The 22,932-nt window shown below is 42.8% G+C and overlaps 1 protein-coding gene across 1 annotated transcript; it reads left to right on the top strand.

Moving 5' to 3' along the window:
• The first annotated feature begins 8,340 nt into the window (after positions 1-8,340).
• Positions 8,341-16,484, top strand: LOC136633515 (alpha-tectorin-like). The gene is made up of 6 exons (XM_066609276.1): positions 8,341-8,403; positions 8,617-8,747; positions 11,033-11,314; positions 13,509-13,646; positions 13,857-14,016; positions 16,312-16,484. Exons 1-6 carry the CDS (start codon positions 8,391-8,393, stop codon positions 16,482-16,484), a joined length of 897 nt encoding a protein of 298 aa, XP_066465373.1. The 5' UTR covers positions 8,341-8,390.
• Positions 16,485-22,932: the final 6,448 nt, after the last annotated feature.

Here is a 22,932-nt window from a genome sequence, read left to right on the forward strand (position 1 = left end):
AGGCATGGCTGCTATACAATGTATGGCTTTGTGCCTGGTATGGACTAAAGTACCAGACCATCGCCAATCAAGTGAGGATAGGTTGTCAATAGTCTAGTTCCAGAAAAACACTTTAATATGGGGTTTTCTTCATTGCGCAACCTGTTTAATTCATGAGGTAGAATAGTCAGCCCTAATCAACCCTATCTATGTGATAAAATGGGACTAATCGAAGGTATGATAAAAATGGACCCTTCACAAGATTTCTTTAAGCTCCAGAACTAAACAAGACTCATTCTCCAGTCATCCTCTCCAATTAGGTAGTTAGTTAGTTATCTCACTTGAACGACGAGGGTTCGTATCGCTGGTCTAAAATGACAACGACCAAGAGCATTGTTCCATTAGGTGTTGATGTCGGAGGAGGTACCGTTGCCCATCTGTTGCACCCATGAGCGCCACGGATGACCAGCGGACCTCCTCTATCCAGCAGGGGGTATTCTCTCGATTTTACTAGCAATTGCTGTGGTTAGAGCACCGTGGGCCGGGACAGCTTCTGACAAGCATGCAACATGACCAAAAAGTGCAAGTCGTCTTCTTGTTATTGTTTCTGTGATTGACTCAAGCCCCAAGCAAGCCTGTATCTCGCTATTTCTGATGAAGTCAAACCAACGAACACGGAGAATCTGGCGTTGGCATCGCATGTGAAAGGACTACAGACGCTCAGTGGTTTGCGAAAGCAAAGTCCAAGTCTCCGAGCCGTACAATAATATTGGCATTACGCAGGTTTGGTAAAATTGAATCTTAGTCCTGAGTGTTATGTTCTGCCTCCGCCAGAGTTTACCCAGGTACCTCATTACCGAGGCAGCCAGCGCTATTCTGCCCAGGATGTCCGGAAGCGCCCTCCCATCTGTTTGCGGAACACTTCCAAGGTACACGAACTCACTGACAGTGTCGAATCTCCGGCTCCTAAATTCTGCAGCTCGGTTTTTTGCCAGGAGATGTGAAGCCCAAGACAGGATGCCTCAGAATCAAACTGTTCCAATGAGTGTCTCAGGTTATTAGTTAGGTGTAGTCCAGGTCGGTGAAGTGGTACTCCAGAAGATTGACCCCATTACATTGGACAATACGCTGAAGAATCCAGTCCATGGCCCTGCAGAAGAGAGCGGGAGCCAAGACGCAACCTTGTCGAACACTAGACAGGGTCTCAAAACTTGCAGAGGTTGAACAGTTGATACGGACTTTGGCGGGTGTGCCCTGATGCATGTCTTTTAGTAGGTTTAGAAGGGATGTGGGGACGCCGATGCCACGCAAGGCCTTCCAGAGGGCTTCACTGTCAACCGAGTCGAACGCCGCCTTGAGATTGACATACGCGACATACTCTTCAATTCCAGCTTGAAATTGACTAATGCTTGAGGTACAGGGAAAGGTTGGGGCTTAAAAGGGTGGAGCTTAGATTGCAGAACAGTTAAAGGGTGGGGTTTAGATAAAGGTTTGAAGCTATACTGCAGAAGATGGTTACTGCTAGAGTGGGTTGCAACCAAGCCAAAGAAAATGTAAAAACTTTTCTATCCTCTTGTCCCAATAAACATACAAATGTAATTGCACCTCATGGCAAGAGTTGTCAGGAAGTCTTAAATCATTGCTACTACCCAGAATGAAAGGCTCTATGGGTAGCTTAGACATGAGTATTCCTGATTAGCCATTCAGTGGACCATTTGTAACATGGGACATCAGTGGCCAGGGTGGTAGCAACGCTGCAAGTTCTTTAATGCTATAGAAGGAAGCAGGCAGAAACAGAGGAATCCAATAAAATAGATGATTTTACTTCTATAAAGCAACAATCTTACACCATCAAGTTTAGTAATCATGTGGTTTCACAAAGTCTCTCATGATACTCATAGTCTCTGTGTAAGGGGTGTAATGTTGATGATGATTATTACTTTTCGTGTTTCACTATATTGATTAAGACTGCGCACCCTAAGTGCTGGTAATGGGAAAATTGTGCCTGGCGCAATGCGCCAAATGTCCCTGTCACCCTAATAACCAGGGTGGGGTATATAATGGAGGGCAGTGCCCACCTTAATAGAGGGATAGTAAAACTGAAAGGAAACTAGAAACAAAAGGTATGGCACCTGAGTGTGCAGAAACCAGCCTAGAACTGAGAGGAAGCGGAATGGGGACGTTTAAATGAGTCTCAAAGATTGTTCCTCCAGCACTCATGGAGGAAACAAGCTTACCATTTCTGTTTAATTAAACTGTTTGACTACAGCATGGAACAGGCCCTGTTCATTCCCGCATCTGAAACTTTGATATTGAGAGACGGTTGGTACAAGTGCCATAACTGAGAGTCCGATCCTATAAAGCCCGAAGCAGGGCTGATGATGTGGACACAAAGCTTTCCCTGGAAGACTCTGATGACTAGGTTACAGGTAGGCCCCTGACCCCCTGAGATACTACACCATCTACAAGCCTGGTGAGGTGGATACTGCCCCATGCCAGCTCTTTCATCTGCCCTACTCTCGACTATCTCAAGCTGTTCCTAGTTCACTTCCTTCAGCCCAGGCTCTCACTGCTGGAATCCCATCACCTCCTGTTCACCTTGTTCGGCCTTTTACTGGATAGGGCTCTTTCTCTCCACTCTAGATATCAGCAAGGGGGAATCACACCAACTCAATTCACACAAACCAGGAGACAACATTCCTGGCAGGTCGCTTCGAGCACCTCCTCTATGAACAGATCCTCACTTTCCTTTTACTCGCTGTTTCTGGCTACTGTCCCCAACCACCAGGTCAACGATAACTAAGACTAGTAAGAACTCAGTTTCATAAGGATCTCTAATCCCTCCCACACACAGCCACGTGGCGTCTATGTCCAATGTCACCTTTGCTCTATGTGGACTTAAAAAATGTTACTAGAACATATTATTAACAGTTTGTCTACTTGGGGGACATTTCACTTTTTTTCTTTTCTCAGCACATAATATTATAGTCCTACAACTGGACTGGGTGCTGGGTACAGTATTTATAAATGGCCAGCACTGTCCTTGAATCCCGACGTGGTTCCAGGGTCACACTTGCCAGTACACCGAGGCACACATCCACAGCTTCTAACTTGGAAAACCCCTTTAATGGTGGACTTTCCTTCTGTCTCCAGCAGTACATCAGGTCACAACCATACTTCAACTGAACAGGTCGTGAGACTCTGGGCTATCTGGCAGCTGGCACTTGACCTCAGGGCTGTTTTTTAGCTGACACCTTAAAGCCTCACCCAATCCCATAGTTGGCACCAGGGTTTCTCTATGGTCCAACACTCAGGCCACACAAAACTGTTTCCACAGACCTCTTAAACTGGCCTTGCTTGCCACACCATCATCATCTGCTGGTCTGTTTCATGGCTTTCACGTTAACCACTTAAGGACATGGCCTATTTTGGGCCTAAGGATTTTTTGGAGATTTTCATCTCAACTTTTCAAAAGCCATAACTTTTTTATTTTTCTGTTGCGCCATCCGCAAGACATAAGTTTACATCTTGCAGCGTTGAGGACGTTAATCTGCTTCATTTCCATCTGTCTTTTTTCCATCTTCTTCTACTAGACCTAGTCACCCCTGACCGGATTTGAATTGCGAATTCCGCGATCGGAGTCCACGCGGACGATCCACGGTAAAATGCAGGCGTTGAAAGGCCTGCATTTTTAAATTTTCCTTCACACTCGCGAGTACGCTATTGCATATTCCGCAAGCGTTAGAAACATTGTGTATGGGCTCTGGGTACTGGCATCATAGCAAAGCCAAAGCGTGGGAAATACAAACAAACCAAAAACATTTGTGCTGCGCACAACTGCCTGCGTGCCTCCGTGGTCATACACAATACAGTTAAGTGCTGTACACAGGATCACCGGCTGGACTCACAGTCGGAATCCGCAGCAGGCCTCTTCCATGCAGAATCCGGACAGTCATGTGAGCCCGGCCTAATGCTTGAGCCCCACTTGTCACTGGGAATGTGACTACACATGTCACTTACCGTTGGCCTCCACCACTTGTTTCTTCCTCTAACTGCGTTGCCAACTATTTTTCTTCACCTCTCTCTCCTCTGTGTCACCAACTATCAAAGATCTCCAGGTCTGCAGACCTGCTAGCTCCTTGTTCACATCCTTCCCTCTCTATTCTTACCTTTGACCCTTCGGACCAGGGTTGGATTGGTCAATCAGAATACCCAAGGAGTAGGCTCAGGCTGTGACATAATAATGGGCTCCAAAGGTCTGTTAGAAGACAACCCCATGTGGAGGGACTTTGTATCAATTACTTGTCTCTAGGTTTTATTTCTTATGGTATGATAGACAAATACCCTCGTACATCTTATAGATCGAGTTTTTGGAAGTCGATTTTCAGTTGAGCAAAACTTTTGTACTACTTCTACCATTCTGCATAGATGAAAACTCTTGTTTGTACATTTAGTTTCCATGACTATTGCAGAATATCTTCTAGTTATTGGCCCAGGAATGTTGATATTGTAACTTAGAGTTGTTATAGAATAGTAGTACCTGGTGAATCATTGTTTGATAAGGGCAGAGCGCTGGGAGTGAAGGTGATGGGGCCATACTGCAGTATTATATAAACATACCTATACTATTGTAAGTGCTATGTACACATCTTCACACTTGAAAGGCTTAAGATTTGGTTAAACATTATGTCTCCACGCCCCCGGAATTGTAATGTATATAATCATAATCCATTTGAGTGTTCTCAGGCTGTGATCAATCAGACGACACAGAGGTAAGAGCTCCACATAATCCCATCATCAGTGCTACCACTCAGGGGCACAGTCTCATTTGGTCAGGTGTAACAGATCACAGTCATTTGGATAATCATAGAAAGCAGATTTTATGAACTGGCTCACGCGTTTCAGTCCATCTAGGGCCTGGAACACATATATGTAATACTTACATGTCAACTTGCTCTTCAGAATAACTTTTTGCCTACAGATGAGGGGAGTAGCTAGACTATATGGCGTGTAAAAGCAGCAGTTGCCTTGCTGCCCAAAAGGCCAAAAGAAAATATCCTCCACCTTAATTGACATTAGAACAAACAGGATTCAGAATTAAAGGGGTTGTCCAGTTGTAAACTATTGATGGCCTATCTTTAGGATGACTTAAATAGTAGATTGGCAAGGTCATTGCCAGGGCCCTGTGCTGATCAGCCGTTCACCAGGCTGATGCATTCATGCACTGAACTGATTTCTGGAATGAACCAGACAGCTCAGTTCTTACTGCAGTGGCCAGGAATGGTACTTAAATGGAAACTTTGCCTGTAATACCAAGACTGGCCACTACAGTAAGAACGGAGCTGTCTGCTTACTGCAGAAATCAGCTCAGTGCGCAAGAGCGCCAGCCTATCAAACAGTTATATAGCAGCAGGAGGTCCCAGGCAACAGACCTTTCCGTAATCTAATAGTAACTTATCTTGAAGATTGGCCATCAATAGATTAGAACTGGACAACCCCTTAAATGTTCCCCTTCTCCCTATTTAGTATTTCAGATAGACCTTAGCCACAATGAAGGCCGTGTTACCACTAGCATCATTGCTGCTGCTCGGTAAGTACCATGATAAGTTTTTTCAAAGCTCAAAAGCAAAAAAATGTTGTAAGAAAAGAAATAGAACATTGCTTCGTTATTTTGTAAGTTTGATTACAATTTTTGAGCGCAGATCAGCGTAAAAATGTAAGAAAATATTTTTAACCTTATTTTTTGATTATTTATATGTGATTTTGAGCTACTTATTAGAATACTAGCAATTAATCTGTTGTGTAAAAAATATTGCAGGCTCTAGAAAATTGCTGTTTGGCGTTTTTTATATTCTTCCCATGATTGTTCTCAGTAAGAGAAACTACCATATTATTATATAACTTATTATCCAGGCAAGGTGGGTCTAATAAATCCAGAGACCCCTGACCACTGCCCTAATGATCCGGCAGTGCTCTGATACATACTGCAGCTGCACAGTCCTCCCTCTCCCTGCCAGATTAGTCCCCTTCAGCAGATAACACTGCAGATAACTCACATATCTCCCCTGGGGTACAGTTCCTCCTCTGAACAGACAAAAGTAGCAGCAGGACCATAGATAGTGTCATAACTATGTGAGTAGGAAGCAGCTAGAGGGGGTTATATGTGGGGATTTAGGGCTCTTTCGCACGGGTGTATTTGTGCGCCCAATATTTCAATGGCTTTATTCTCATTTCTCTTCTCAGAGAAGAGTACATACTTTAGTTGTCACCAATACACGTGTGAAGGTTATGTCTTCTACTAGATGAAGAATAGATTTTAAAAAATTGTCACTAGGTGAGTCTTGAGGACCCATCAGCTCAATCTACATTAAATATATTGGATTTTGTTGTTTTTCTATCTGAATTTTTCTAGAGATCTTACATGCAATACCCCTCCTGACCACATGGTGCACTGTGATAAGGAAAATATACATGAGTAACACTTTCATTCAGACATTGATGCTATCAAACTTTAAAGCACCATCTAGTGGTAGAAATACGTAACAACAGCGTTATCATATACGTATAATATTGAACCTCAGGAAGGTGGTAAACCCCACTGAGCTCCTCCCACTTATGAAGCTGAAGCGCTTGATTAGGATTCCATCCGTTAAGTAAACTGAATAGTGTGTAGAAATGTTTCTAAAACCAAGACTTAACTTTTACCCAGATATGAACTAATCCTTTCCATTTTTCATTTAGCGTTTGTCCAACAATACGCCACAGAGGATATAGGTGAGTCTTAAGAGGACCAAAAGACACTGGAGCCTATCTAATATGCCATGTATGCTAGTTTTCTAGGGGAAGAAAAAAAATCACACTTTTGGCACATTCACCAAATTTATGACTTTTTGGACATTTACGCAACAGCAACGTTTTTTAAAAAGTGGGTGGGTCCTAGCTTTAGCAGGTGTGGCAGTGCACAGTCCATCACATCTGGTATAATGTACAATGGCGTACACTATACTACTATGTTTCCCCGATAGTAAGACCAACCCAAATAATAAGGCCTATCCTGATTTTCATGGAGGGGGGCTTGAAATATAAGCCCTCCCCCGAAAAAAAGCCCTAGCTACACTACATAAAAAAACAGCAATACTCACCTTACCAGCGGCATCCCGAGTGCTGAGATTGGATCACAAGCACCGCTGGCTCAGACAATCAGAGCTGGCGCTCAATTATTCACAGCCATTCAGTTGATGACATCACTAAATGGCTGTGATTGGTTCATCGAGCGCTGGCTCTGATTGGCTGAGCCAGCAGCGCCCGTGATACAATCACAACATTCGCTTGCTGAAGGCAGGGTATTCAAAGGCCCGTTAGTTACCAGGAAGAGAATGCGGTCAGTACAGAGGATACAGCAGCCTGCCGCAGTGCTGGAGACCAGCGCGAGGAACCGGGATGCCCCCAGCTAGGTAAGTATAACACACACCTAAAAATAAGACACTGTGCCTCTTTTGGGTGAAACAAAATAATATAAGACTTACTTTTGGGGAAACACGGTAAAAACCTACTCCAGCTCGGAGCTAGTGAAGGTTTCCATGTAGCACTTGGAAGTGTCGCCAGCTGAGACAGATGTATTTACCCTTACCAATCCAATTTTGGATTCAAGGTTTCCTAGGGAGCTTTTTTTCTTTCTGACATTATACAATGGTGCCATCTGCTGGCTAGAGCCAGTCCTACAGTGTGTGATGCGCCAGAGAAGCTCTGACAGTGGAGCAGCCGGAAATACACAGCAAGAATACCCAGTCAGACGTTTTCCAACATCAGGGCTGTGCAGGCTTTAATCCGAATGTCTGAAGACATCAGACAGTGAATTGGAAAGGGTTAACCTTTTCCAATCCACTGTCTGACGTCTGAAGACATTAGAATTTAAGGCTGTACAGCTCCAATGTTGGAAGACGTCCGTCAGGGTTCTCTTACTATATACTGCCAGCCTCTCTGCTGTTGGAGCCTATCCAACGTGTCACCTCATGCAGTACTGGCTTTAGCCAGCATATAGCGTTGTTGTATAATGGCAGAAAAAGAGTAAGCCCCCTAGGAAAACCAGGATAGAAATCGGATTGGAAAGGGTTAAAGTGGTTGTACCAGAATTTCAAGTTATACCTTTTCCACAGAATATCTGCAGTATGTCAGCATGAATGGTACACTGGCCAAGAATGCACGGTAAGCACTCCATTCATTTCAAGAGACTTACAGAAATACCTGTGCAGGTGCCACTTGGGTGTCTCGGCAGTCCCTTAGAATGTGAATGGAGTGTTGGTGCTCTTGCACAACCAGCACTTCATTCTGTCTCCTTCTCACTGTGGAGGGTGCAGTAAACCCACAGTGAGGAGGACGGGAGACACAGGGACCCCGATCCTCAGACCAACATGGGGCTCACCGGTGATAAAATGTGGATAGGGAATAACTTGAAATTAACATTAACTACAACCCCTTTAAGAGATGTGTGCCTTTTAATACATTTGCCGCTCATAGCTGGGCGCACCTTTTATTTAGATCGCCGTATGAAACGCTGGTCTAAGTAAATACGCCCCACTGTATTCTGTTCACTCCTCTTCCCCCTGTAGACTTACTTAGTTTTTTTCCCTTATCCAGATGATGTTCTCTACTCATATGGTACGGCTGAGGGTGACAAAGAGACCCCCGTGGATGATGATGGTACATCCGGTGAGGTCCCACTATCCGAAGTATTTAAATTTTTTGGCAAAGAATACAAGTCTCTTTACGTAAGAACTTTTGCTCCTCTTTTAGCTTGATGTTACTTTCGGTGTCTTCTTTTGCCATATTATGACTCTTCTCTTTGTAAAAGCTATGTCCATCATGTGACAACTAAGAGGCGGAACTGGGGTGTCATTGGCTATAAAGCATATACTATGGATTGACATACAGTAATAGTGTTCGTGGTCTAAAACTGTTATCATACTAGGAAGGACGTGATTCTCCTTATGGAGATCCAGCTAGTAGGAAGTCTTCAGGGCATTGAACCCTGGGAAAAATATTCTAAATAGGTCTACAGAAGGAAGAAAATTGACTTTCTAGTGCCACCTACAGGTTACTACTATGTAAGTCATTGTCTGATCCTTCAAAGAGCTTGAAATGTGAATCGAGTTATATCAACCAAACCTGAAACGTATGGGTGGCACTGTTTGAGGGGAACTATTTTGCACACTGAGAAATGAATTGGTGAAGATCGTCTCTCTGCTTGACGTCTAGATAACAAATATGTCTTCAAGTAGATGACCCTTAAAAAGGGTTTCTGGGACCTTTACTAATGTTGATCTATCCTCACGGTGATTGGTTATTTGGGTTGGCTGATTCACGGTGATTGGTTGTTTAGGTTGGCTCGAGTAAAGGTGGTGTGGAATAGGAATATATGTGATCGGGGGAGCCGTGCAGGTGTCATGGCAGCCGGGGGCTTTCTGAAAGGTCCCATGGCTGTCTTGGCAGACTGCCCATCGAGCCGTCCCGTGGGGTGGCTTCGTAGGCTGCCTGTCAGAATGCAGTATGATGTAATGCTATGGCATTACATCATACTGCAGGAGCGATCAAAGCATCGCTGGTTGTGGTCCCCCCTGGGGAATAAAAGACAGTGTAAAAATAAAAACAATAAAGTTTTATTCATTGTTAAAAAAAAAAAAGTAATAAAAGTAAAAAAAAAAGAAACCCTTTTGCCATATTTGCAATAAAAATCTAAATAATAAAGCAAAAATACGTGTTTGGTATTGCTGCCTCTGTAAAAGTCCGATCTATCAAAGCAATGCATTATTTACCTCCCACGGTGAACGACGTCCGAAACAAGAAAAATATAGAACGCCAGAAATGCGCTTTTTTTGGTCACCCTATCTCCAAGAAAAAATTAATAAAAAGCTATCAAAAAGCTGTTTATATTCAAAAATAGTATAATCGGAAACAACAGGACGTCTCGCACAAAATGAGCCCACAGAAAAATAAAAAAGTTATGCGCAGAAAATGGAGACAGAAAATAATTTTAAAAAATTAAATATCTTTTTAAAAAAAATACAAGTACTACAGCAAATAAAAAACTATACAAGTTTGGTATCGTAGTAATCGTACTGACCCAAAGAATAAAGTTATCAGGTCATTTTTGTTGCAGTCTGTGCGCTGTGGAAACAGGACGCACCGAAATATGGCGGAATGTCGTTTTTTTTTCCATTTCTCTCCACTTAGAATTTTTTAAAAGCTTTTCAGTACATTATCTGGTACATTAAATAGCACCATTGAAAAATACAACTCGTCCTGCAAAAAACAAGCCCTCATACAGCGACGGCGATGGATAAATAAAGGAGTTACGATTTTTTAAAAGGGAGGAGGAAAAAACGAAAATAGAAAAAAGCTAAAAAGCTCCGTCACTAAGGGGTTAAACACATACCGGACCATGACAAACAAGTTACAATACACTGATGGAAACGAAAACTCCAACAGAGATACAGGTGATCTCATCACTAATTTATCATTCCACAACCAATATGAATAAAGAGGTTATATGAAATTAGTCATATATGGCTTTTTTTTCCTGAAAACAGCGCCACACCTGTCCATGGGTTGTGTCTGGTATTGCAGCTGAGCTGCATTAATTTCAATGGAGCTGAACTGCAATATCAGACATAACTCATGAATAGGGGTTGTGCTGGTTTTTGAAGAATCAACCCACCTAAAAATTCAGAATCCAGGCTGCCATCTTCACCCTCCTGCCTTCTGGGAAAAGACATGCTGGCGGCACTTAGGGTGGGATTGTCAAGAGCCCTCCAACTCACTGTCACAGTTCCAAATCTCCCCCCAAGAGACCTTATTCTCTGTTACAAAATATATCATGAAGACTGGCTAGAAATCAAAAAGGCTCCCCAATAAATGCCTAGAACTTCTCTTTCCCTTTGACATTATGGCATCAGGTAAATTATTTTGTGTGTGTTGTCGCCATCTGTTGGTGATATGTGGTATTTCAGCCACTGTCTCTGTCATAACTTTATCTACTGATATTCATTTTCCGCAGGTCAATAACAATGGAGTGATTTCCTTCAACAAGGCCGTATCCCAGTACACCCCGGATCCTTTCCCTCTCACTAATGGGGAAACATTTGTCACCCCCTACTGGGGAGATGTGGACAACGATTTGGGGGGCATGGTGTTTTACAGGGAAAGTAAAGAACCCGGACTCTTACAGAAGATAACAGAGGACGTGCAGAAATACCTGCCAAATTTACACTTTCTGGCCAAATGGGCATTCGTTGCCACTTGGGATAAAGTAGCGTATTATGGGTCTGCGTCTAAAAAGGTCAGATTTATACTCAATTATCAATATAATGATATGCTGTCATTTGTAGAAGAGCTTATGGAAAGTATTAGACCATGTCTAAGATACATAGAAAGGGGAGAGAGAGAGAGAGAGAGAGAGAGAGAGAGAGAGAGAGAGAGAGAGAGAGAGAGAGAGAGAGAGAGAGAGAGAGAGAGGAAATAGAAAGATGGATATGAGATAGAAAGGAAATGGAAAAATAAATAGATAGATAGATATATAGATATGAGATAGATAGATAGATAGATAGATAGATAGATAGATAGATAGATAGATAGATATGAGATAGAAAGATAAATATGAGATAGATAGAGAGATAGATAGATAGGAGATAGATACATAGATATGAGATAGATAGATAGATAGATAGATAGATAGATAGATAGATAGATAGATAGATATGAGATAGATAGACAGATAGATATATAGATATGAGATAGATAGATAGATAGATAGATATGAGATAGATAGATAGATAGATAGATAGATAGATAGATAGATAGATAGATAGATAGATAAATATGAGATAGATAGATATGAGATAGATAGATAGATATGAGATAGATAGATAGATATGTGATAGATAGATAGATAGATAGATAGATAGATAGATATGAGATAGATAGATAGATATGAGATAGATTGATTGATAGATAGATAGATAGATAGATAGATATGAGATAGATAGATAGATATGAGATAGATAGATAGATAGATAGATAGATAGATAGATATGAGATAGATAGATAGATATGTGATAGATAGATAGATAGATAGATAGATAGATAGATAGATAGATATGAGATAGATAGATAGATATGAGATAGATTGATTGATGGATAGATAGATAGATAGATAGATATGAGATAGATAGATAGATATGAGATAGATAGATAGATAGATAGATAGATAGATAGATAGATAGATAGATAGATAGATAGATATGAGATAGATAGATAGATAAATATGAGATAGCTAGATATGAGATAGATAGATAGATATGAGATAGATAGATAGATATGTGATAGATAGATAGATAGATAGATAGATAGATAGATAGATAGATAGATAGATAGATAGATAGATATGAGATAGATAGATAGATATGAGATAGATTGATTGATAGATAGATAGATAGATAGATAGATAGATAGATAGATAGATAGATAGATAGATATGAGATAGATAGATAGATATGAGATAGATAGATAGATAGATAGATAGATAGATAGATATGAGATAGATAGATAGATATGCGATAGATAGATAGATAGATAGATAGATAGATAGATAGATAGATAGATAGATAGATAGATAGATAGATAGATATGAGATAGATAGATAGATATGAGATAGATTGATTGATGGATAGATAGATAGATAGATAGATAGATAGATAGATAGATAGATAGATAGATAGATAGATAGATAGATAGATAGATATGAGATAGATAGATAGATATGAGATAGATAGATAGATAGATAGATAGATAGATAGATAGATATGAGATAGATAGATAGATAGATAGATAGATAGATAGATAGATATGAGATAGATAGATAGATATGAGATAGATAGATAGATAGATAGATAGATATGAGATAGATAGATAGATAGATAGATAGATAGATAGATAGATAGATAGATAGATAGATAGATAGATATGAGATAGATAGATAGATATGTGATAGATAGATAGATAGATAGATAGATAGATAGATAGATAGATAGATAGATATGAGATAGATAGATAGATATGAGATAGATTGATTGATGGATAGATAGATAGATAGATAGATAGATAGATAGATAGATAGATAGATAGATAGATAGATAGATAGATAGATAGATAGATATGAGATAGATAGATAGATATGAGATAGATAGATAGATAGATAGATATGAGATAGATAGATAGATAGATAGATAGATAGATAGATAGATAGATAGATAGATATGAGATAGATAGATAGATAGATAGATAGATAGATAGATAGATAGATAGATATGAGATAGATAGATAGATATGAGATAGATAGATGTATAGATGATAGATAGATAGATAGATAGATAGATAGATAGATAGATAGATAGATAGATAGATAGATAGATAGATATGTCAGTGCTTTGTGATATCAGTACTAAAGTCTCTGTTGCACTGTTTTCTTCTCACAGGTGAACACATTCCAGGCCGTTCTCACCAGTGACGGTTACAGATGTATAGTCATCTTAAATTACGGTGACATCCAGTGGACAACAGGAACCGCCAGTGATGGAGACGCTGACACCGGACTGGGTGGGATTCCCGCTCAGGTACAGTATGTCAATACAAGCACTAAGCTTTTCTGTCAGTAAGGGTCGCCTTTAGTGTACTACCACCCCCTGCTGGTGAGTCCTGGGATTTCAGCCACCATCCATATGATATTGTTCTGTGAGGTCTTTCTCAGGTATATCTATTCCATGTAACATTCCCATTGGGATCTCTTGAGCGTGCAGTAATACAGACTATTAACCCATTCACAGGCTGGATTTAACAGCGGAGATGACACTCATTACTTCAATATCCCTGGATCCAGGACTAGCGAGGTGCTAAACATTAAGTCTACAACCAATGTCAACCACCCTGGACGATGGGTGTTCCAAGTGGATGACTTTAAGGTCCCTGGAGGCTGCATTTATCAAGGTATTTACCAGTCTTTTATTGATCTGTCTACAACTATACTTCAATCCTTCATGACAGCCAGTGACATAACCTTCATCCCACCGAAAACTGCCCCAGAGGTAAAGTCTAATGCACAGATAAAGGAAGGGCAGGAAATAACAGGGTTCCCAACCACAATGGAGGAGGGGTGCATAAAAAAACATCATAAAACGCATGTTGGGGTCCTCACATGCAGGAACAGGAGATGGAGCTCTGATCCAAAAAATTGAAAAGTACCTTTGCCGGGCAGCTGTTTCAGCCCTACCATCACCACTGCCAGCCTTAGGTTAGATACACCCTTCGTGAAACCCCTCCCGCACCCCTAATATTTATTGTGCTAATAGGCGGTCTGCCTGTATTCACCTCATGCAGACAGCAGCAAGAAAGCAATAAACCCACACCAGAACACTTCAGTGCATAAATACTGTATCAGAACCAAGCTCATAACATAAATGCAACATCAGAACCAATTTCATAGCATAAATACAGCACCAGAACTAAGCTCAGTGGATAAATACTGTACCAGAACCAATTTCATAACATACAAACAACATCAGAACCAATTTCCCTACATACATATAGCAGCAGAACCAAGCTCATAACATAAATACAGTAGCAGAACCAACTCAGTGCATAGATACCATACCAGAACCAAGCTCATAATATGAATGCAGCCCCAGAACCAAGCTCATAACATAAATACAGTAGCAGAACCAACTCAGTGCATAGATACCATACCAGAACCAAGCTCATAATATAAATACAGCACTGGAACCAAGCTCATCACCTAAATACAGTCCCACAGCCAAGCAAATATTATAAAAACAGTAGCAAAACTAATTATGTTGCGAGGGCACCAATAGGTTAACAGTGGCAACTCCGAACATCAGAGGGAGGAGACAGAGCCAGGAAGGGGATGATTCATATAGCTTCACAAGATAGATACTGCTGCACTGAGGATGAAGGTCACCTGGCTGGCTAGACCTAAGGTGGGCAATCACCCTCAGCCTACACATGCATGGTGCCCCTTAGAAGCAAGTGGTCAGCGCCCTGTGTAACTGCAAGGATTGTACATAGCTAAAGCCCGCCATGTACAGTACTACCACTGCCATATACATACAACAGCTACAATATCAATACTTGTCCATATATGATGCTTTACACATAGAGGCACGTCTGGACGACCCTCTCTAGCATTTGGTAATACCATAATATTCTTCAGTTATGAATATATTCCTAGAATTGTCTATCATTTACACACGAGTCAGATGACTTCATGCAAACCTACAGTTTAGTATATTTAAAAAGACTGTCACCTACCTTTAGCCCTATGAGCTTAGCTTCTGGGCTGAGAGTAGGTGACCCGTGGAGTCTGGGGATATAAGACCTATTCTTACCTTCCCTGTCATTCCCCCAGTGTGAGCACTAAAAACTGCCACTGAATATATTGAGCAGCGTGGAAAGTAGTCCATCTATTATAAAATTAGAACAGGCGGACTATTTTGCAGCACTACTCAATGCATTTAGAGGCGGCTTTTACCGGGAAAATGACGGGGAAGGTAAGTATGAAGGCCCATTTATATGTAACAATTATTGCTCAAAATTCGTTCAAACGACCGAAAATTAGTAATAATCGTTACATGTAAACACGGGCATCCATCATTCTGGTACGGAGAGGTAAAGCAAAGACAATTATCTCTTAATAGACCACATGCTGTTATTTGCACAGGAATTGTCAGATAACATTGTAATCTGCTGTCAGCCTCCAAAAGAACAATGCTGCTGCTTGCACAGCTGGGCGTGTAATTAATCACATGCTGGGCTCTGCAAACAGCTCCTGGAGGCCCTTTTACATGCAAATGAAGATGATAAAGTGTTACTGGCCATTAACACTTTATGCAAATAGATGGCAAAATCTTTCAATCTTTCCGTCCTTTGAAAGATTATCTTTACAGGCAAATAGGCCTTTACACTTACATCCCTGGACTCTATGGGTCACCTTTTCTCTGGCCATAAGCTTAGTTTATAGGGCTAAAAGTAGGTGACAGACTCCCTTTAACCAGCTTTCACCATCACAGAGGCTTAACTTTTTAGACCCCCTTGTAGGTAGAGCTGTCCTATCCTGCATTCGATTGCTGTGTATGGAAACAGTGTAATGCTTCATTTACTCTGTAGGGGCACTGCAGGGAGATCAAACAGATTACAGCTCATTGCTGGGGATCCCAGCCGCATGATGTAGTGATTTTCCTTACAATCTACAATGTTTCTTTATTGCAGCAAAGTTTGCTAAAGAAGGCGAAGACTTCTGGACAGAAGACGCCTGCAGCACCAAGTGCACTTGTCAGGATGGTAAGGTGTCCTGTGTGAGCGAGGCCTGCCCAGCGAGAGGCACCTGCGAAGCCTCAGGATCCTTCTTCACCTGCAAGGTCAAGCAGAGGAAATGCTTCTAGACTGATTGACTTCCCCGGCATCCTGACGTCGTCTGTCTTAATGTCTGACATTACAAATCTTCACAAAAACAGTTGCAATCAAAGCTTGCCAAAAACATTACAGTAGCAATGCATCATAGAAGCCAGCAACCAATCAGGATCCAGCAAAGTTGTTGAATTGTGAATCTGTGTGCTAGAGACCCGTTTATTGTATGCAGTACCCCTCCCTGCTTATACGTCCCATTAGTCAATGTGCAACCCTCTAATACACCTCGCAGCTAATTGTTTGCTATGGGATACCGCTTAAATATCTTTCACCGTAGCGACACATACTGTGTAATATGTAGATGTAGAGCATCATGTGATCAATAAAATGCTTCTGACCAGGCGTCATGTGCTCTGAATATTCATATCCTTTTCTAATTCTCCCTCCACTACAGTAACCATATACACATAGTACAGTCGAAAGAAAAAGTAAGTGAACCCTTTGGAATTCCCTGGATTTCTGCAGTGATAACTAATTATAATATGGTCTACTTGTTATTAAAGCCATGACTATGAACAAACACAATGTTACTAATGACACACAGACAGTTGTAGCGCTCATGTATTTTATTGAGCACGTGACGTAAGTGAAGGAGTTATTTGGTTGCCTGGAAGAAGTGACATCGTCAAGTCGTTGCTTCCTTTTATGTGAGTGGAAAGCAGTCAAAGCATTTTCGTGGCTGACTGGGGATCTCTGCGCCACCTTTGCAAGATACCAAGGCATGATGCACGAAGTTCCCTGCTGAACTAGAATCCATACAGGCTGACACAGAGAACTACGTACCGGAAACGGACTTAATGACAAAGAATTCTCTGGCAGACCCTGGAGGTTCTGAGGCACCAAGGGGTGACGAACAGGTTGTATTGGAAACTGGGACTTAGAAAAGCAGGATAACACCCAATGTAACACCTTCCCAGAGCTCCAATCCAAGGTGGTATTATGCAAGCGAAGCCCGGGCAGGCCTAGTAACAGGGTGCTTGTGGATCTCGGAAGAACTAGCAAGGAAATTTTCTCTGGGTGAAGAGTGCCTACTTTCAGGTGCAGCCACTCCGTGACAAACTGGATGGTCTCGGAAAGGGTATCTCCACTCACAGCCATCTGGTAGAAATCTGGTAGTGGTGTACCAAGGCCTGATGCACGAAGTTCCCGGATGAACCAGAATATAGACAGACTGACGCAGAGAAGTACAATCCCGGAAATTGACAAAGTCACAGGTAGATATAATCCTAGAGAGGACTGGTCTATGCCTAGGGTAGCCTCTCCTACTGACGCTAGACTCGAGGGTTTTCCCGATTTACAAGGACAAGTACCAGCATGATGACCCAGAGCTCCACAGCACATGCACCACGTTTTAGAGTGACTGTGCATGTGCTCCTCCTCAGTTAGTTTGAGCCGATCAACTTGCATGGGCTCAGGGTCACTAGACAAGAAGGTAATGGGCAGGACAAAAAGCGGTCTCTCGTACTTGAGGGCCAGGTGAATCAAATTCTTCTACTGGGTAGCCTCCTTGGTCCTCTCATGGAACCGGATCTCAATTCTCATGGCCAGGGATATCAAGGCATCCAGGGAAGTTGGAATCTCACGGCCAGTCAACTCGTCTTTGGTGTGACCTGCCAAGCCCTCCCAGTATGCCACAACCATTGTCTCATTGTTCCAACCCAACTCCAGACCAGGTTTCTAAACCTAATGGCATATTACCCCACAGTGAGGCTACCCTGACGTACATGTAGCAGGGAGGAGGAAGCTGAAATAGTAAGGCCAGGCTCATCAAACACCCTCCGAAACGTCTCTACGAAATCCTTAGGTCGTTGACCATAGTATTGTCTCTCCCAGAGAGGATTTACCCAGGCCAACGCCTGTCTGGAGAGGTGAGGCATCATAAAATCCACTTCAGCGCGGTCAGTAGGGATCTGGTGAGACAACAGCTTGAAGTGTAGTGAGCACTGATTAATAAACCCACGGCATTGTCTAGGATCTCCCTCGTAATGTGGGGTGAGATAATCGAGGACCGGATCCAGCCACAGACACTCTGTGGGAATGGAGCCGGAGTTGCGTCTACCACGGAGGACTGCGGAACCGCTGTGTCAGTAGATATGGAGTTCAGGCGAGTGTTCAGATTGTACAAAAAGACATCTATTCTTGGCGATCTTGCTGTCGAACCAATTCTTGTAATAAGTCTGAGATTCCGCCGCAGGCTGGGGTCAGCGGAAAGTGAACTCACTGTTCTAACCCACCAGTCTGGCTCTTGGACCAGACCTAGTGTGGCTGGCAGTTGACCCCAGAGGTCAAAGGTAACACTGCAAGGCAATCTCAGATGGGGAATCTCGCCCTTAGCAACTCAGGAAGATGGGAAGACCCTTGCCTAAAAGCAGGGTAGGCTTTCTGATAAGAACGGCCCCGTGCTAGAACCTCGGGGCTAATTATTCCTGAAATGACACAGGGACGATGTACTGAACACAGGGCATAGAGAACAGGACTGACTTACCACAGAGATGGGAATGATGCATAGACAGGAAGGAAATGGACAAACACACACAGGCTAAAGCACAAGGCAAAGAAAATACAGAATTAACAGATATAGATACAGGATCAAACAGACAAAGCAGTCCTGAGACAGGTGACCTAGGTGTGCTGGGTGTCTGAGAGAAACACACAACAATACTGAGGCCAAGATGGAGGATTCCCAGCTCAGCTAAATAGGGAAGTATTGACGAATTAAGTTGCAGCTGGGCTGTGAGCACTGGGCAGAGCTAACTAGTGCAGTGCATATAGAAAGTGGAAGAAAAGAGTGCATTCATACAGAATGAGCAGAGTGACACCCATGTCTGCCCCGGACAGCAAGAGGGCGTCAGACACGGGTAGCAGACCTAACAGCTCGGTCTTACCCCAGCTAATATTAGGTCTAGCTGCCCTCCATCTGTCTAGTGGTGTTTTTCACCAGTTAATATTAGGCCTAGCAGCACCCCTATCTCCCTCTAGTTCAGTCTAACACCAGTTAATATTAGGACTAGCATCTCCCCCCCCCCCTCTTTTGTCTAGTTGGATCTTACACCAGTTCATATAAGGCTAGAAGCATCCCCTCCACCCTCTAGTTGGGTCTTGCCCCAGTTAATATTAGGCCTGACAGTGCCCACCTCTTCTGTCTAGTTGGGTCCTAAATCAGATAACATTAGGTCTAGCTGTTCCCCCCTCCCCCTCTAGTGGTGTCCTTCACCAAGTCATAGTAGGCCTAGCCATACCCTTATCTCCCTGTAGTTCAGTCCTACACCAGTTAATATTAAGTCTAGCAGCACCCATCTCCTCTGTATAGCTGGGTCCTACACCAGTTAAGCCTAGCTGTGCCACCCCTCTCTCTAGTGGAGCTACTCTCGCCAACTCCTGCTCGCTGCACTAGAAGAGCACCTCTCCTCTTTCCAGCATGGGGATTTTTGCCGTCATGAACAGGATGATACCTCTGCGCCTTATACGCTAAAATGCAAAGGAATTTGCTTTGCTTACCCCTGTGTTGGATTACAAATTATGGACCTAAAATTTAAAGTTTCAACTGTAAGAATTTCCAGCGTTACTTCTGGAAATGTGTGCTAATATGTACTAGAAGTTGAAAGGAGGCCGTGACACTGTTCCTGGATTTAATGCTACAAGATGGGGGCAAACAAGAAGAAATTTTGTGTTGCGCCATGAACTCCCAAGATGGCACTTATCTGTCTCCTTCATCTCCTGAAAAACCCATGAACTGTTGGCGCCAAGAAAAGCCCGCCAGCAGTCTAAACAATGCAGTAGGGGGGCGTGAATCCCCCACAGCAAAGTACAGGGAGAGTTCAGCAAAGACTCTTCCCTGGGTGGCGACTTCCTCCAGTGTCTCACAAGCTACAGAGTACTGAAGATAGGAGGAGGAGTGCGCATAGCAGAAGAGAGAGAGAGGAAGAGCAGGGGACGCTGCACCACAGCACCACAGTTGGTGATGGCTATGAGGGGAGTGCCCGCTTGGCATTCCCTGGCGGAGCCCCTCTGGATATTCAGCAACGAGAAGGAGCTGGAGGACTTGATGCTGCACCTGGCGTTGCCCACTGTGGAGTTTTCCACCGAAAAAGGAGAAGGCATGCTGCACCTGTTGCTGCAGCTGGACTCGCAGATGCCGCTGTCTGGTACCGGGCCACCGCCACACCTTGGCTGGTTGGAGAGACCTGCCGTCACCCATCTGCCAACATGAGGGGGTAAGGAAATTCTCCCCTGGTGAAGGCCTTCCCCGATACCACCACAGTCAGCCAGTGCACCAACCGTAGTTAGCACCGTAAATGCACAGTCCCAGGTAGAACTCACTGTCCCCGCTAAGGTTCAGGAGAATCCCATTGTTAGCCCCACAACTTCTTTATTCAAGAGACTCTTTACCAGTGCTGCCCCAAAAGGACCCGTTTTGTCTCAATACTCGCCATGGATACTGGTCCACATGAATAATGCGGAGGCACTCAGGGCAATGCCTGAGTATCTGTGGCCCTATGTTATCAGGTACCCAAATTAAAATGTTGCTTTTGTATTCCGGGACCTGGAAAAAGAAAATCAGGGTGAAGTAGCACTTTCAGGAGCCGTGGTGAAGACACCACCCACAGCCCCAGGCCTCCTTCTCGGCATATAGTGTGCCGAATAGGCCCACCTTGGATGTTCCATTGCCCGCTGTCTTAGCCCAGGAGAAATGCCAATTGGATCACGTTCCTGGGGCCAAAGGAGAACTGAGACTGGACTCCCTGCAAGGTAGGAACCTTTTGTAAATAAGTTCTTTTGCGTGTGTGCAAAATATAGACTCCCCCTGAGTTGAGCAAGTTAATAGAGACTCCCACTAAGGTTGAGCAACTTGTTTACTTAAAGACATCATGGACTCCCGCTGTTGTGAGCCATTCCTTCATTTTCTTGGCTTAAAGGGGAACACCCCCTTTCTTGTTCTTCAGGGTGATTTCTCATACTGTTCAGCGTGATTACCAGCCGGTGCAGATACATTTGTGTAAATATGGACTGTGTGCTCTGACCTGCACCCAGAGATGAGGTACGGAAATAGTTCATTGCAAATTTGTCTGGCACCGTACCCAAGCAACGATTGTACACCTGTTTCTAAAAGGACTATTTTCTAAGGACAATTATCGTACCTGAAAATGCCTTAAAGTTAATAATGCTTAGAGAAATTGTTTTGTTTGCAACGTTTAAGAAAATGTGCAGGTGGTGGAGTATTGGAGTGTTAAAATGTTTAAAATGTGATGTCGTATTGTCTAAATGTCCTTACAAGTGGAGAAAGGAGAAAAGCTGAAGGTGTAAGTGAGGTTCCCTCAAAATTAGGGAATGTACATCCTACTAAAATTATGTCAATGTCAGCTTGTGCAATTCCAGTGAAATTCATTCCTTATGCACATTCCCATTTTTGTCTGGAGTATTGAGGGTCCCGACTGCAGTACCCTTGATAGGGTGTAGAATATTCTGCTCTTCTAGTGGAGGGGCAGTTTAGGGACCACTTTGTAATTCTGCTCCCATTTATCGTCTAGTCTGAAAGTACATCGACAAAGGGTTCCATCTTCCAAGGCAAGAGGGGAGTGAAACCTCTTTTCACTCCTGCCTCTTCTAAATTTTCCTAGCAAGACATCCTTTTACTATCTGAGTGTCGGATTCCAGTGTGTGTTTTTCAATATTTCAGGCTTTGGGGAAAAGTATTATGTAAGGGCCCCATAGCATATGCTAATGCATCCTAGGTTCCACCTGGCTCAGCAGAATTTCAAAAAGGTACTGGCCAGTCCTTTTATCCCTCATGCTGTCGCATTCAAATACTGATGCCAGAAGTTAGACTTTGAAAGTCATGCCAGAGTGGGTTGTTTATTCTAAAAAACAACCAAAGGAGGAGAGTGGTATGGTAAGCTATGCCCTCACCAGTCTTGTCTAGTGATTTTATTTCCTCTTCAACTCTCCCTTATCGGTAGTTGTTAATTCAATCCTTACTAGGGAAGTTGGGAGATGATCAAATGGGCTAGAATACTGAGGAATACCCATCTTGGGTTTAACCTCTGGTTTACAGAGTGTGCAGAGGTCAGCTTTCTTTAAGTAGGGTGGAACTGTAGTACCCCAGAGTTGGGGGCCCACAGCAATTTTAGAGCTACTTCATGTAGATGGTATATGTATGCGTGTATGTATGTTAAACTGGGTTTAATTATGTGTTTTGGCTTTAGCTGAGCACTTAAGAGTTAATATCTGGTGCCCTCACTACCTAACACTGCATGACTATGTAGAATTCACCCTAACCTGCTCTATTACTTGTCAATAACCCCTAGCGAGCACTGAAATTGGATAGAGAGAATACCCTTAGCTCAGGATTGGTTAGTTGGGAAGAGTATAAAAGACAGAACATGAGTAGGGTTAGTCAAGTAAGGCCAAGTCAAATCAAGTCTA

The sequence above is a fragment of the Eleutherodactylus coqui genome, chromosome 6 (genome assembly GCF_035609145.1).
Source record: "Eleutherodactylus coqui strain aEleCoq1 chromosome 6, aEleCoq1.hap1, whole genome shotgun sequence".
Classification (NCBI taxonomy): Eukaryota; Metazoa; Chordata; class Amphibia; order Anura; family Eleutherodactylidae; genus Eleutherodactylus; species Eleutherodactylus coqui.